Raw genomic sequence first — 17,944 nt, forward strand, 5'->3', positions numbered from 1 at the left:
CTAAGACATGTTCTTTTCAGGACAAGAATAATACAGCTACTGGTAATTTGAGTTTCATAGGTAGACTTGGAGATATAATTCTGTCTCAGGCTTATGTTCTTAATTTCATCAACTTATTGCTATGTGCCTTCTGCTAAAATTCTGCTTTCTAATATCTCATGAGGGTATGGAGGTGACCCCGAGTTCTTTTGAGCATGTACCCAGTTGATGGACTTTTGGTTTGTTGTCTGAGGACCATCCTTGCTAAGGTTGTAGAGCCTCTTTTCATAAGGAAAAACTCTAAAAAACTAGATATCCCTCTGCCAGAGTTGGAGAACCTTATAGAAAAATTCAAAGCTGAAATGTCAACACATTTTGAAATAAGCCATTAATACTATCCAGTGTAATTTCTTCCTTGAACAAAGCAAAATTAATAAAATAGTGAACCTGTTAGAGGATTAACTATCAGTCTATGATTTTTGGTATAGTAGCTTGTCAAACCATACACTAAAGCAAAGGAAGATGATGATTGTTTCAGCATAAACACAAATGAAATCACAAATCCTTGAAATATGATTGATAGAGGTGCTATGTTTTGATTCTCTATAAAGCTATACATTTTGAATTGTGTCCCTTTTCTTTACATTTCTGATTTAATGGCTACTTTATCAGTTCTTACTTGCTAAGCATTTGGGATATTGGAAGGTGTCCTTTCATTTTTTTCTTATTTAACAAAATAAAAATTTTAGTATTTCACTGTCTTTTCTGTTGATTACCCCTTCTTAGATTTCTGGTGAGCTTAAACACTATGATTTTAAATTTCTTTATTTTTTATTTGTTTTATCCATCTTGCTTTTCTAGGTAGGGATAGTACTTTTTGGGTAATTCTAGTACATAATATAGTTAGATAGTAGATAATATGCTGGTAGATAATATAGTTTACACTATCCATAGTGGTAAGGTGATTATTTATAACAGTAAGGAGAGCACAGATAAGAAAACTTAAATCTAATAATCATCTGCCAAACTATATTGAGACCATTGTACCCACTACCTATAGACAATGAATTAATGGGTTTTTTCATTTATTTTTATTTATTTATTTTTAGTTTTCAGCATTCACTTTTATAAGATTTTGAGTTCTAAATTTTCTCCTCTTTCCTTCCCGACCCCCTCCCCAAGATGGCATGTAATCTGATATAGGCCATACGTGTACAATCATATTAAACATATTTCCATAATTAGTGAGTATTTTTTAAGTACCACCTTTGTGCCAGGCACTGGGAATAAAAAGAAAAGCAAAAGATGGTTTCTGTCCTTGGGGAGCTCACAGTCTAGTGGGAGAGACAACATATAAACAAATGTGTACAAACAAGCTAAATACAGGATAAATAGGAAACAATCAACAGAAGAAAAAGGCACTAGAATTAAGAGGGACTAGGAAAGGCCTACTATAAAAGGTAGTTTTATAGCTGGGGCCTGAAGGAATCTAGGAAACCTAGAAGAATCAGGAAGGAAAGCATCCCAGGTATGAGGGACAGCAGAGAAAATGCCCAGAACCAAGAAATGGAGTGCCTTGTTTGGGGAACAGCAAGGAAGCCAGTGTCACCAGATTGAAGAATACGTGGAAGGTGGAAGGTGTTAGAAGATTGGAAAGGGGAACCTGTGTTTGAGGAAGATCACTTTGGCACTGAATGGAGGATGTACTGGAGTAGTGAGAGACTTGTCTGACCAACCAGTAGGCTAGGCATGTGGAGATGAGGGCTTACCAGGGTAGTGGCAATATCAAAGGAGAGAAGAGGGTGTATTCAAGAGATATTGCAAAGGCGAAAGGAGCAGGTCTTGGCAACAGATTGGATATGGGGGGAGGTGGGGCAAGAAATAGTGAGGAGTTCAGGATGACACTCAGATTTCAGGCCTGGGGTATGGGAAGACAGTGGTGCCTAGAGAGTAATAAGGAAGTTTGGAAGTGGGGTCAGTGAAGGGGGAAAGATAATGAATTCAGTTTTGGATATGTTGAATTTAAGATGTCTGCTGGACGTCCAGATGTCTAAAAGGCAGCTGGAGATTTGAGACTAGAAGTCAGTAGAGGGATTAAGAGGAGTAAGTAGGGGCAGCTAGGTGGCGCAGTGGATAGATCACTGGCCCTGAAGTCAGGAGGACCTGAGTTCAGATCCGGCCTCAGACCCAACACTTGACACTTACTAGCTGTGTGACCTTGGGCAAGTCACTTAACGCCAATTGCCTAAAAGCCAAAAAAAAAAAAAAGGAAATAAGAGGGGTAAGTAGATTTGAAAGGCATCAGTATAGAGACAATAATTAAATCCATGGGAACTGAGAAGATCACTAAGTGAAATAGTATAGAGAGAGAAGAGAAGAGGGTTCAGGACAAAGCCCTGTGAGGGATAGTCACAGTTAGTGGGTATGGCTTGGATACAGATCCAGGGAAAGGCCATGTAGTAGATAAATACTTATTGCTTTTCAACTCAGATGGATGTTGCCGTTTGGAGCTGACCTGGTTTTTGTTGTTGTTGTTGTTTGTTTTGTTTTGTTTTTTAAAGAGGGTTTTAATCTTCTGCAGCTACTATATTTCCCACCTGGATTGGAATCAAAGCCCCAGATCTCCTTGGTGCAGTTAGTTTGTGGCTATGGGAAATGAGTTTATGACCCTGACTCAGCTGGGTATGAAAGGTGGGACGTCAGGGAAAAGGGAACAGCTTGAGATAAATTGCTATCATCCTTAATGAAGATAGTTGATAGGTAGATAATCAGGAAATGAGTATAAATTTTTTTTTGCCAAGGTTGTTGTCCTTTTCTGTATAAAGTTAAAAAAAAATCAAAGACAATTTATGTAAGTAGGAAGCATATTCAGGCTAAAAAGAGACCTCAGTTAAACCAAAGATACTTTTTCTATGTTTATTTCTCCCTTATTTTCTATCCATTTTAAGTCATTTGCAAGATTAATAGCACCCAAAGAGAAAAGAATAAATTATTTAAATTGGAAGACTGGAAATATAAAGGTTTAAGACCATAAAACAACAGTAAAAAAAAAAGAATGAATTTCACTGATATTTAGTTTAGCTTCTTATTGAGACGATGGAGAAATCCCAGCCTTGATATTACCCCTTATAAATAGTAGAGCTGAAGACAAGCCAATTAAATTATACTTTAATAATTTATTGGATTCATGATCTTATAGTTTAACACCTCCAGTGATGAAGATTGCTACCCATTTACTTTTTCTCATCTTATGCATTTCTTATCCGTGTCCTTCCTACAATCAAAGAAAAAATATTAATACTGTCCTCTGCACATTAGGACACAAATTTTCCAGAAATAATTTTATGTAATTTATTAAATTTAAGCTGTTATTTAAGCCATTTGTGGCTTAGAGAGATGTCCAAACTAGCGTAGTTCTCCCATGTCCTGTGATGTATTTCTCAAGTGGGCAAGTCACTTAACCTTGGTCTGCCTCAGTTTCCTCATCTATAAAATGGAACAATAGTAGCACCTACTTCCCAGGGTTATCATTAGCATAAGATGAGATAATATTTGTAAAGTACTTTACAAATCTTAAAGCCCTATGTAAATGCTAGCTAGTTATTATTATTAATATCATCATCATCATCATCATCACCATGACCACCCAAAGATGAATTTAGGCTACATTTAGAGGAATCCTGAATAAGGAAAAGACTATAGCGTATTAAAATGCATTTTGGGGTTAATATAACAAGAGAAAGGGTTACTGTGAAGTTACTCCTGAAGTTCTCCTGAAGTACTCAAAAGGGTACTGAAGTACCTGAAGTACTCCCTTGCTTCTCCCTCTCATCAATAGCTTAATCTTTTCTCTTTGCAGGAGGATGGGTCAACCTCTTCAAGGGATTGTGATTATTTAAAAAGTTCTAAGACACATAATTTCTGGGTAGTTTAGTCATTTTATTAATAAGGCCAACACATTTATTAATAAAAAATTTGTCTGTCTCTCTTAGACCAAAGACCCCTAATGGCAATGGGCTCACAGTTTATAGGCCCTTGGAAGAATAGGTGTTCTTACTTGGAAGAGTAAGCAATCAACTCTGATTGGTTAACTATTAATGAGAAAATTACAGTGAGAAGATGGGCTGTGTTGTACTGACTTGGATCATCCAAATCTTGGTCAAAGAGACTTATCTATTTCCATATCACCTGTTTGACAAAAATGAGGATCCACATTTTCCCAGCAAACACAATGAGAAGGAATGCACTCGTTAGCCCAAATTTAGAATTTCTTTTACTGTCTTTGATTAGATCTCCACTATCTTGGGTGGATATATCTTTTAGAAAGATTTCCCACACTGATTGATTTCTGATGAGGAAGTAGAAAAGGGGAAAAATCTTGATCCTAATACAATAATTAATTATTAAATGCAAGAGAGAAATAATCATTTCTCACAGGATAAACTAAGATGAGATATCTCTTAGATGGGTCAGTAGCCTGATCACTTTTGGGGTAGGTAACTAGAGTTGCTTGGTTATCACCTTCAATCCATTTCCTTAAGAAGGACCTAACATTTTGACAGTAGCTAATATTCAGGAAGCTCTTATGATATGCAGAGCATTGTGTTAAGATAGATATAAAGCTTAGTGAAAGCAAATTTCCTGCTATCATAAAGCTTACAGTATGGGGGAGGGGAGGGCAGTGGCTAAGATACAAGCATGATATATGCACCATGATAGATGAGTGAACTAGAGAGGTGCAAAATATAGTCTGAGGTACAAGGTTGTCACTATTAGCAAATCATGGAAGATTTCCTAGAGGAAGCAGACTTTGGGTGAGCTTAGAAGTATGGCTAGGAATTCAGCAGGCTGGTAGTAGAGGAAGACTTTTCCAGTATAGGGAATGGCTTACCCAAGAGTGTGGACATTTTAGGGCATGTTTGGAAGATAGAGAATGTAACCCAGCCTAGTTGAAGTATACAGTACATGGAAAGAAGTAATATTAGTTAAGGCCGGAAAGATAAGATTGTAGAGAAGGACCACGAGTTCTAGGCAGAGGAGTAAAACTTAAATAAACAGGAAGTAGGAAGCCATTGTATTCCAGGGAGCGCAATGAAATTTTCATCACTTTGATCGAGAGCCGATTTTGATAGTTAATATTCTTATCTTCATACCTTTATGGTATTTTGTTTTGATCCTCTTCAGTATTTCTGCCGATTTCTAGTAAACGAGTCTCAATAAAACCCTTTCCTCAAACTTTATATAAGCTTAAAATAGCTAAATGTAGACATACTAGTGGAGATCAACTCATCTGGAATATAAAGTTATAGGGAGTTGACTTGTCCTGAATCAGCCAGCCAGTGTGTAAGAGGTGGGACTTGAACCCAAGTCTTAATGATTCCAAGTCTGTTCTCCATTCATTATGCCAAGCTTTCTTTTTCAATAGTTCATTTTAAAATTCCAATTTTTAAAAACTTTTTTTGTTATTTAGTAATATTTAAAAGTCTACTTTTGTAATACTTCCATTGTGAATGACGTCTAGGTTAACTTGTTGAAAGTGTGGAATGATAAACTTTAAAAAAAAACACCTTTAGTTATTTCTTATGTAGTTATGTCATTTTATGGTACATGACTAATGCCAATAGTAATGTTATAAAATACATATTAGTTTATGTAATTATGTTTTATATACATTTTAATTTGTCAACATTTTATCATTTTTTTTTATCACATCTGTGATTTTGTTGGTATAGGACATTCTCAGTAAGGAAACTCCCTCTACCAATGCATTTGGCACTAACTCTACAACTTTTTAGTTTCCTAGAGGGAAACTTAAATCCAGGTCTTCTTGACTCAGCCCTGTTCTCTATCTGCTGCTTCTTAACAAACATTAAGCATGTATTATATTTGAGGCACTATTTCTAGATTCTGAGACTACAAAGTTAAATAAGGCATGGTTCCTGTCCTTAAGGCACGTAAAATTTAATGGGACAGAGGAGTAGTCAAGATAAGATATTTCTATATATAATAGGAGGCCAAGTGTATTAGGTGTAAAGGTTAGGTCCAGTTCTGCGAGAAATTTTAGGAGGGAGAGAGGGATGGGTGTGACCAAAGGTGTAGAAATTGGGGATGGTGAATAGTCTACTTGTCCTAGAATTGTTGTTGTTTGTCCTTCATTCTCAAAGAGGACCATGGTTTCAGAAAGGTGATGCCATGACTTGTGAGTGAATTGGATTTAAGTGAAGGACAGCTATTTAAAGTCACCAGCCTCGTTTTCTCCTCTGGAGCCATCTGGGTCTAGTGGTGAGCTATAGATGAGTACAATTGGAGATGGCCCTGGATGCAGTGAGAGACCTTGACCTTTTTAAGCTAAGGTCTTTAACAGGTCTCAGTTTGACTGAGGCAACATCCATTTAGTGGTTCAGGCTAGGTATGAAATGAGGCAAATAATGACCTCTTTTACCTAAGTCAAAAAACAAATCGATCTAGGAGGGGAAGACCCTCAGGGTTTCTGGCCAAAATAGAAACAGTTGTTATTTACTTGGCTGAGAGAGAGAGAGAGAGAGAGAGAGAGAGAGAGAAAATGTATAGCACTGGACAACCAACAAGGTGTGGGTAGCTGGAGAGGAAAGAATTAAAGAGTGAATTTTTAAGCCTCAACAACTTGGTCATGCCATCATCATAAATAGAAAAATTAGGAGTGGTAGTTTTGAGAGGAAGGTGCTGAGTTTAGTTTTGTGCATGTTGAATTTGAAGTGTTGATAGGTACAGCATATAGTATGGAATGCTGGACTAGAGTTGTAGGGTGGAGATAGATTTGACAGTCATCTGCATAGAAGTAACAATTCTAGTCATAGAAGTGGAAGGACCAGGAGAATGCACTGTTATGGAAATCAAGGGAAATAAGAAATTGGTGTGTGTGTGTGAGGGGGTGGGATTATGTGGGCGTGAGGGTGGGGAGGAAATTGCTGCAGAGAGGTTAAGAAGGATGAAGACTGAAAAAAGGCTTTTTTGGTAAGAGGTGATTGTTGACCTTGGACTGAGCAGTTTCAGTAGATGGGGACAGAAGCCATATTAGAGACTACTCTTTTTAGAATTTTGCTAGTGAAAAAGAGGAAAGCGCTAATAGCTTGAGTATTGTTGTAGAATCGTGAGTGGATTTATTTTGAGGATAGATACAGTAAAACTAAAGCGTTTTTGAAGAAGAGAAAGAGCTAGCAGAAAAGGAGAAATTGAGAGAGGACATGGAACCAGGGATAGAAATGGAAAGTTAGCTTTGGCGAGTGCGTCTGTTGAAACTGCGTATATCTCTTTTGAGATAATATTCCTTTGATCATTTTGTCTTTAAGAAATACTGAGTAATGTTTGGAGCCAAAACGGTTTGTTGAATGAATTTCTTAAGGTAACAGGAATAGGATAAATGACAGTTTCACTGTGTAGTTTGATGTTTAAAATTTTCCCTCAGATGAAGATTATTCTTACTAAGATTATTCTTACTAAGACTTATACAAGTGTTAGTAAACCAAAGGCGAAGGTAAAATTTTATACTTTTTAAACTGGGTCTTACACTGACACCCACACTGGATAAAAATACATATTTGAAGGCTTTAAAAAAGCCTTTTAATGATCAGTTTCTAAATTAAGTATAACATTTTTAGAATATCCAGGTGGCATCAAGGTCAACATAGTAATAGTTAACATGTCTTTGAAATATGAAGATTTATTGAAAAATGAAAGGCCATAATATGATTAGCATAATATAATTTCTCAGTAGACACTGACCAAAAATTAAGGTTACACTTGATTTTTAAAGGATAAACAAGAGTTTTCAAAGTGTGGTTTCTGCACAATGAGAAGTAAAAACATACTAAGGATGTTTCTGTTATAAAAGATGAATTAGATATGTACTTTTGAAAGAGCTCTGTAAAAGAATAAAGGACTAATTCTCTGCTCCTATTTTCCATTTCTAGAAAAAGTAATGTAAGAGAACACTTCATAAAATTAAAGCCATACTGTTTAGAATTAATAAATGCTATGCTTCTCTACTTAGCTAGTAATTAACTTGCAGAATGCTGCTTTAACTGTGCTAACTAGAATTTTTTTAAAGGGCTTTAGGTTTTTATACTGTTAACTATTCATAAGCTGATTTTGAAGAGGAATTCTTTGTTAAAGGTAGAGGCTCAAATAGTGAAAAATAATTTATAGATTTGCAACTTGTTTGGAAACATTTAGCATTAACCAACCACTGTCATACGTGCCTCTAGACTCATTGGATCTTAGAAATCTTAGAAAATGACTATGTTAGAATTAACTGGCCTCATCAGTTCAGGAAAAGCCTTGTCTCAGGAGAGAGAGAGATTTATGGTTTGCTTTCACTATCCTTCAATTTAAAATCTCTCCCCAGCTTAATTTTCAACAATATGAGACTTGGCTTTATAATAATTGAAGAGATTTTTTTTTGTACTAGGCTGGGTTTCCATACTGGCTGAAGCAGCGAAATCCCCCCATGTCGTTCAGGCTTCACATGCTGCCAGAACCCTGGCTAACCTGGACAGGGAAACTGTGCAAGAAAAGTACCAGGATGGAGTGTATGTGCTACATCCACAGTATCGCACTAGGTAAGAAAGCAGCGTGGAATAGAATTACTTCCTTTTCTTGGGGCATGTAAATTGTGTTTTGATCTTCTTTTCATAAATTAAATACTATTAAGTATAGGAAAATCAATCAGTAGGAATTTCTTCAATTCCTTAATCAGTAGGAATTTCTTAAAATACTAATTTTGCCTCCCTACTCAAGAACCTTCAGCAGGTTCCCTCTTTCCTACTATGCGAGGGCCATACTCTGCCTTTTTCTAGACCTTTTGTAATCTTAGCCCACCTTGCAGTTCTAACTGTGTTTCTCCTTTCTCCCCAGCATGCATAGTTCCCTCCAGTCATGTCTGTCCTTTCACTGTTATGCATGCATTCCACATTCATTCCCCCATTGCCTGTGCTCGTTTTGTGCCCATTGCTCCTTTCTCTTCCTTTTTGTGTATACAAGTCATTCGACTTATTCTTCAAAACTGAGTTCAGTTCCAGTACCCATGAATTCATTATCTATCTACTTTAGCTTATGTCAATCTCCATTCTTAGAGTTTCTGTTGTCAATTCCTTATAGTTTTGTATTTAATTTTCCAAATTTCTTCTTACAATCTCATGTGTATTAGCTTTCCCCTTATATAGATTATGCTAGCCTTGGGGGCAGGATTTTATATTTCATTGCTTCTCCTATAGTACTGGTTACATGAATACTTATTACTTGATTGATTGATAATATTTTATTAAAAAAATTCTTTTGAGTCACTATTGAGACAGTGGTTGGTTTCATGATTTGAAGATAGTGATTGAAAGCCAGCATTTATTTAAATAAAATAATGCTTTATCTGACTTCATTGGAGAATGAGATGATTTGTCGAGGCAATTTTATAGGTAGCTGAAGTACCCCCTCCCATTGCTGAAATGTTTTCCTTCTAACCATTTTTGATGAAAACATTTTTATTCTAAAATACATTACATAAGTTCTTAACAGGGCAACTAGGTGGCACAGTGGATAGAATGCTAGGCCTGGAGTTAGGAAGACCAGAGTTCAAATGTTGCCTCAGACACTTACTGACCTTGTTTACCTCACTTTCCTCATCTATCAAATGAGATGCAGAAAGAAATGGCAAACCACTCTAGTATCTTTGCAAGAAAACCCAAATGGGATTACAAAGAGTCAGATACAACTGAAACAACTGAACAACAACAAATCCTTGACTTGGTGAACAAGAGTAGATAAAATAGAATTTAATTTTTTCTGATAATTAGGTGTCATCACGAACATCAGTTACCATTCTACACTGAAATACAGTGATACCTTACAAGTAGTCAAGGCGCATGTCAGGTAGTTTGCCTCTATGCTAAGTGGATCCATATTTGTTAAATTGGTGTTTCTCCTGTATTTTCTTTCACTGTTGGTGGTTTCAAAGTATATGGCAACCTCTTAATTCCTTACTACTTATGATTTATTTTTGGTTATAACCTAAGAAGTACAGAAAGTTTCCAGGAAAGAACAGATAGTCAAAACTTACTAAATAAGTAATTTTAATTTTTTTTTACATTTTGTTATATATATATATTAGGCAATTGGGGTTAAGTGACTTGCCCAGGGTCACACAGCTAGTAAGTGTCAAGTGTTTGGTCTGAGGCCAGCTTTGAACTCAGGTCCTCCTGACTTCAGGGCCGGTGCTCTATCCACTGCACCATCTAGCTGCCCCATATATATATTTTTTTGGCTAGGCAATGGGGTTAAGTGACTTGCCTGGGGTCACACAGCTAGTAAGTGTTATGTGTCTGAGGCCAGGTTTGAAGTCAGGTCCTCCTGACTGCAGGGCTGGTGCTCTATCCACTGCGCCACCTAGCTGCCCCTATTTTTTATTTTTTATTTGATAAGAATATTAGGTTGTGCTCTAATGGTTGTACTCCTACAAACCCAAGAGAATGGGCTTTGTGACAATTCTCTTCTTACCACTGCCAGGCACTGTTTTTTGGCTTCATGACTATTTGAGATTACTGAGGTTGACAGAAATCTGACTGCTAGATTGCTACATATTCAGCCATTCAAAGTGGACCCAGGATACTGGGACCTGGAGAAAATTGTGATAATGTAAAAGAAATTCAACAGTGACAAGAGTTTTTCTACAATTTGAAAGCATTACTTGTACTAGTTTTTTAAGTAATTTATGATCACCACCATCAGATGTATCATTGCTGTGGCAGTGAGTATAGAAAGGGCCATTGAGATTTAACGAACTGGTTAAATTTGGGGCAAGTTTTTGGTTTTTTTTAAATCAATGGTTTGTAAATATGTATGTGTTCCCAGGGAGAAATGGAGACTGCTTTTCAATATGAAATCTTAACTATCATTTTAATTTCACTTTGTAAATGAAATTAATTTAACAGTGTTTCATATGTATAAACTTCGCCACTAAAATACCAGCCATATTTCCTCCTTAGTTTGCCTTCCCCCAGGAAGTATGTAGAAATAAATTCGTTTTAAATCTCCTTTATTTCTGATATAGATCATTTTTACCCTGGATAAATGTCACTTTGCAAGGCTTTATCTGTTCCCCTTCACATATAAAGACTATGGAATGACAACATATTCTTTTATTATTTTTTCATATTCTGTTATTGGTTCTCTGGAATATATAACTCTTGGGATAGGATATGAGGGTAATCTAGTTGTATTAGCTGTCACCTCATTCTTTACTATGTTTGATTTGGCTGACCTGAAAGGTTAGATTTGTATCCTAGCCATCACTCACTTAAGAATATAACCTTCCCTGAATATATATACCCATGAACTACGTAATAATCAGATTTCACTGTGTTTCAGATGGAATTGGGGTAGCAACAGGAAAAGGAAGGACATTAGAGATTCTCACTGGTGCAATAATGTACATATTCTGCTTCTTTTAAAACTCTTTCTCTTATTAGTCAGCCCATTAAAGCAGATGTCCTTTTTATTCATGGCCTTATGGGAGCAGCCTTCAAAACTTGGCGTCAGCAGGACTGTGATAAGCTTGAAATTGGAAAGGCCTCAGATGAAGAATGTTATACACAGTGTTGGCCCAAGGTAAGGAAAACAGAATAGTTCTTTGGAGATCATTTATTCAGGGAACGCTTCAGAGAGAATATGATAGCTAGTGAACTTATGATATGGTAAGAAGAATGCTTTTTTTGTCCTGAATCCCCTTTTCTCTGTACTTTCTCTTACTTTCTTATCAATATCCATGGATTGAATCATCACATTTATGGAGATGGCTCCCAAATCTATATATTAAGCCCAAATCTCTCTCTTGAGCTCCAGTTCTTGCTATCCTGTTGATATCTAAAACTTCTCAGTATGTCCAGAGCAGAACTTATATTTTCTCCCAAACCTGAACTTTCTCCTCTAGACTGTTTCTCTTTTGCAAACTTTGGTTTGCATGTTTAGTCACCCTTGACTCTTCCTTTTGTCCCTTCCCTTGTACACCTAATCTGTTGGCAATTGTACCTCCATAATGTCTCACCTGTGTCACCTTCTCTCCAATCACATGACCTATTTCAGTTTCTCATCATTGCAATTGCTCCTTAATTTGTCTCCCTGCTTCTAGTCCCTTTCTCTTCTAATGTAGTCCCTAAACAGTTGCCTAATTGATATTATCAAAGTATAAATCAGACTATATCATGCCCCTACAAAACCAAACTAAACCTTCAGTTCCACATCAGCTTTGGAGAAAACAATGCAATCCTCAGCTGACGTTTTTAAGGCACCTCATAATCTGATTCTTGCCTTTATTTTTAGTCTTTTTTCCCTTTATGTATGCTACATTTCAGTCAGGCAGACTTGCTAGCTGTTCCTTTGTACGACATTCTTTTTCATGCCTTTCCAAAGGTGCTTCTACGTGCTTGTAATGTATTCCCTTTTCACCTCTGCCCTATAAAATCCCTAGCTTCCTTCAAAATACAGCGCATGTATCACCTTCTACAAGAAACCTTTCCTGACATCCTGTAACCCACCAAGTTGTTATTGCTGTCTCCTTCTTGAAATAGTTTGGTATATATTTTATGTTTACTTATCTGTGGATGTGTATTTCCCTTCCCCCGATAGAATGTAAGTTCCTTGGAGGCAGGGGATTATATCCCCATTGCCTTCCGCTTGTTAGACACTTAATAAATGTTTATTGGAATGAAATAGTAAAGGACACTATAAATGTTTTTCATCAGTAACTGTACGTCCTAATAATTTTCATATTTGTGCCATTAACATCAGTCTCTTACCTACTTAGTAATACATGTTGTCTGATGTCTTGCATGAGTTAGAGTACTGTAGTCTGTGGAAAGTAAAAAGGGGGAAGAATTAGACCTTTTAAAGAAATAGAACATTACTAATATAAATGAAAATTATTTCATTGGTAATATAATTAGACTATAGTAATCATCAGTATTCATTTAATGGTTGGATATTGCAACTATTCATTATCACAATATTAAATTTATGAGAGCTTGAAATAGAAATTCCTATAGTATCTATAATCACGAGAATTGTCACATGAATATATTTATTTGTCTTAAAAGATCCTTTTTACACAACAGTAGTGTTGTTTATACTTTGTTTGCTGGGGCACTGAGGCATAGAAATATTATAACATGCCCAAGATCATACTGTTCCAGAACTGAATATGTAAATATTATTTCTGGTCTCCTGGTACTAAACTTTAATCACCAGGCCTTCTACAGAATCACATTCATCCATTTAAATTCAGCAAGTAGTTATTTGGAATTCTGTTTAAAATGGCAGCATTGGGGGGCAGCTAGGTGGTACAGCAGATAGAGCTCCAGCCTTGGAGTCAGGAGGACCTGAGTTCAAATCTGGCCTCAGGCAGTTGACATTTACTAGCTGTGTAATCCTGGGCAAGTCACTTAACCTCAATTTCCTCACCAAAAAGCAAAAAAAGGGAAAAAAGACAGCACGGAAGGGCGCAGAGAAGCCTGTCTCTCTGAAATACCTTCTAGCAATGCTCTGAAAAGGGCGGCACATTGCAAAATGATGAAGAAATCAAAAGGGAAAAATTAGTAAGCTTATTCATTCAGCTTAGCATGACATAAAAAGATAGCCAGTAGCCACAGCAATAGAAGAGTTGAATCACCAGGAAAGCCAGAGCAGACTCAGGTGATTAAGCCAGACCACTGCAGCAGAGATTTGACAAGTAATGGTCGCGACCCTTAACAGAGGATAGAAGACCATAGCAATATCCCTGTAGGGGAGTCCTCAAGAGGGACACTGAAGCCTGCCAGCACTGTGAGCCCATAGGTACTGGAGTAGGTGAAAACCAGTGGCAGGAGCTCAGGAAATTGAGGTTAGAACAAAACGAGGCCTGACAGACTTATCTAGGCTTGTGGGAGGGGACAGGGCCTGACCTTGGCACAAAGTCCCAAATCGCAAACTTCAGCGGAACATGGAAGTAAACGGAAGAAGATCCTCGATATCATGAAGAAATATTATGGATCAAGAGCTGTCCAATAGGAAATCCCTGGAGAAGAGAGTAATTCCACAAGCATAAGTCATAAGTATCAGGAAAAATAAATGGTTTGGCCACATGAATACCTAAAAGAAGAAAAAACTAGCAGTTTTTAAAAAATGAATTAGGAAAAATTTTAAGGAAACAAACAGATTAGAACAGCTTTTCCAGGTAGAGATATGAAACATGACTGTCCTGGGCCTATCCCCAAAATGGAGGCCCCAGAAGAAACTCACCAATATAGGAACATGACATGATGGTGCTCCAGGATGAGAGGCAGCCTAAATCATGGTGGCAATGTCTGGAGAGCCACATACACAGCTGAGAGAAAAATTTTAACTATTTGATTGTGGTTTAAAGAAAAAAAGAAAAATTGGTAAGTCGGACAGATTAGGAGTATATAAGATCCAGTAGCAAACAAATATAGTAGTATATTTTGTAGAGTCTTTTTACTCAAGTTATGGGGTAAGGACTCACTGTTTGGCAGTAATTGTTGAGAAAACTGAAAAATAGTTTGGCAGAAATTAAGATTTAGACCAAGATCTCATCCTATATGCCACAATAATCTCCAGGTAGAGGACTAAGATATAAAAAGTCATATCATAATTTGAGTAGAATAGGAAATATCTTTCACAAGTCAGTTAAGAGTCAACGGGCACTTTTTAAATATAATATACCATGCATTGTGCTTAGTGCTAGGGATACAAAGAAAGACTCTTCAAAGATCTCACGTTCTAGTGGGAGATGATATTCAAACAACTATGTGCCTACAAAATATATACAGTATAATGGAGGTAATCGCAAAAGAAATGCCACTGTGGGTGATGTGAGTACAGAATGAGAGCCAGAAAAGTCCTCTTGTAGAAGTTGAGACTTGATCTGAGTCTTGAAAAAAGCCAGGAGGCAGAGGGGAGTAGCAACAACATTCCAGGTATTCTGGACAATCATCAAAAAGGCACAGAGTCAAGGATGTGGAGTATCACGTACAAGGAACCGCAAGAAGGTCAGTGTTGCTGGGTAGTAGAGTGTTTGGAGGGGAATAAAGTATAAAAAGACTTGAAAGGTAAGAAGGGCCCAGGTTGTGAGGTGCTTTAAAAGCCAAACAGAGAATTTTATATTCGATCCTTGAGGTAATAAGGAGCCACTAGTGTTTTCAAAATAAAGGGAAGGGAAGACCTTTTGACTAAACAAGAGGATGGACAGTTTTGGTGACCTAAAATTGAAATGCTTTTTTACAGACAAAATCAATGCAACCAAAATCAAAAGGGAAACAGTTAACTGAGAAAATATTTGCAACAGTTTTTTTCTGATGAAGGTCTTGTATCTAAGATATGTAGAATATATTCAAATATACAAGAACAAGAACCATACACAGCAAATTAAATCATCAAAGAATATGAACAGGCAGTTCTCAAAAGAAGAAAAGCAAGCTATCAAAAACCACATAAAATGCTCCAACTCACCAATAAGAGAATAACTAAGTTAGCAATAATAACTAAAAGAAAATAAAATTTAAACAATTCTGATGTTACATCTCATACCCAGATTGGCAAAGTTGAGGAAAAAAGGAAAATGACAAGAGATGGAAGGGATGGTAGTACAGGCACACTAATACACTGCTTGTAGAGCTAGCTGTGAATTACTATAGTGATTCTACAAAGCAATTTGGAACTCTGCCCCCAAATTCACTAAACTGTGCGTATGCTATGATCCAACAGTATTGTTAATAGATGTTCCCCAAAATACAAAAGAAAAAGGGAAAGAGCCTATATGTATAAAAATATCCATAGCAGCATTTTTTTGTTATAGCAAAGAGCTAGAAATTGAACTGGCTGCTCATCAGTTGTGGGATGCTTCTACAAATTATGGTGTGTATATGCAATAAATATTATTTTCGTGTAATAAATGATGAAAGTGCCAGATACAAAGAAACCTGGGATGACTTGTGCATTATGAACACATGAAGAATAAAGGGAACAGAGCCAGGACAGCAATTTGTATAATAACTACAGCAATGTAAAGAAAAACAGCTTTAAAAGACATTGGAACACTGACCAATTCCATGATCAACTGCCACTCCAGACGACCAAGAAAAAAGAATGCTTCCCAGTTCCTACCTCTTGATAGAGAGGTGAAGGATTATAGGTACAGATTTAAGCATATATATTTGAATTTGACCAGTATATAGATTTTTTCATATCTATACAAACTTGTTATGAGAGGGAGTTGTTTTTGTTTTTCTTTAAATTGGGGGAAAGAATTGTGGCACTGGTGATAAAGAAAGAAAATTTTTAAAAAAAGCATTAATGAAGCACTTTGAAAAGTACTCAAAAGAGAATATAAGGAAGTTTTGAGGGAAACACAAACAAGTGGAATATGTTTTGGAAATAATGTGTTACGTTTAATGTATATGTTTAAACCCAATCTGCATGCAATAAATTCATGGCTTTCACATACTGTATTCTTTGTTTTTTGTCTGTGGAAATGATCAGGTTTGTCAGAGTTAAATTCCAAATAACAAAACTTTTTAAAAAACTAAAGTAAATAATTATCTTCTAAAAATTTAATCTGGAATCAGAAAATGGTATTTTTTTTTCAGAAAAGTGTCAAACTTACTTTCTTTAATATGAATGGGCTTTGTAAGTAAAAATATTAATAAAACTTTGGTTTTCTTTGGTTTGTTGACTGAAAAGTCAATAAACATTTATTAAGCACCTTCTACGTGCAAGGCACTGTGATAAACAATGGGGATAAATAGGAAATAATCAATAGATGGAAGATACTAGAATTAAGAGGAACCTGGAAAGGCTTCTTGCAGAAGGTAAGATTTTAGCTGGAAACTGAAGGAAACTTGGGAAGCCAGGAGGTAGAGATGAGGAGGGAGAGCATTCCGGGTATAAAGGACAGCCAGTGAAAATGCCTGGAGCTGAGAGATGGAGTGTGTTTTGAGAAACATTAAGGAAAGGTGATTCCAATTTGTATTGAAAATGGACTTTTTGTCACATTAATTTTCATTTGTTATCTATGCTTTATAGTTTCTTTAATTAGCTGTTAAATATAGCAAGAGGCCACTGGTAATGAATTTTTATATGTCTGAATTAATGTAGTGAAAATTCACATGTGCTCTTTTTGTTTTACTTGTTTTATGTAGACATGGTTAGCAAGAGATTGTCCCGCTCTTCGAATTATTTCTGTGGAGTATGACACCAACCTTAGTGATTGGAGAGCAAAGTGCCCTGTGGAAAGGTAATAGAAGAAAATTATGTAAACTGAAGAGAAAGAGTAAGGAAAACCAAGACATAACTGACTTCATTAACTGGGTGTTTTAGTGTTTGAGACAGGAGAATTTTTTCTTCGAAGGAAATGTTTTGACTTCACCTTCCTTTTATTAATGATTAGCTATAAGAAAATAGTAAAATTGTTTAAAGTTTAATATGTTCTAATGTGGAGCTTTTGACATGGATTTTTTTTTGTTTGATGTTTTAGGATTTTGATATAATACAATTTCCTTTTTCTGTTAGAAGTTATATTATTAGATGCATAATATACGGTAGGTCCTGGGTGCCCCATTTTGGGAGTAACATTGACAAGCTATAATGCTTCCAGAGAAGAATGACTAGAATAAACCACATCACATAAATAATAGTAGAAGAAACTAGAGGTGTGAGACTTGGAGAAAGAAGATGTAGGAAAGAAATTATATAGATGTCTTTAAATATTTGAAGGGCCTGAGAATGGAGCCAAGATGGCAGAGTATTAAGTATGAAGCAATACAGCTGACCTCTGAGCTTCCACAAAACTCCAAATAGATCTAGAAAATGCATCAGACCAAATCCTCATAGGGAAATCCATAAAAAGGAACAGCAAGTCAATTGTCCAGCCCAGCTAAGCTTAGAGAGACAG

General features: G+C 36.3%; 1 protein-coding gene across 5 annotated transcripts in view; it reads left to right on the plus strand.

The window, feature by feature from the left end:
- The window catches only part of SERAC1 (serine active site containing 1), a 73,068-nt gene that overhangs the window by 37,426 nt on the left and 17,698 nt on the right, over nucleotides 1-17,944 (plus strand). For all 5 annotated transcript variants that reach the window (XR_002324564.2, XM_020986686.2, XM_020986685.2 and 2 more), the window contains 3 exons: nucleotides 8,426-8,576; nucleotides 11,475-11,613; nucleotides 17,193-17,287. Coding sequence is in view for 4 of the 5 variants with exons in the window: in XM_020986686.2 (XP_020842345.1) it covers nucleotides 8,426-8,576; nucleotides 11,475-11,613; nucleotides 17,193-17,287 (385 nt within the window). In the remaining variant the exon portion in view is untranslated. The remainder of the gene's footprint in view (nucleotides 1-8,425; nucleotides 8,577-11,474; nucleotides 11,614-17,192; nucleotides 17,288-17,944) is intronic.

This window comes from Phascolarctos cinereus, unplaced genomic scaffold (assembly GCF_003287225.1).
Source record: "Phascolarctos cinereus isolate Bilbo 61053 unplaced genomic scaffold, phaCin_HiC Scaffold_5;HRSCAF=322, whole genome shotgun sequence".
In the NCBI taxonomy this organism is placed as follows: Eukaryota; Metazoa; Chordata; class Mammalia; order Diprotodontia; family Phascolarctidae; genus Phascolarctos; species Phascolarctos cinereus.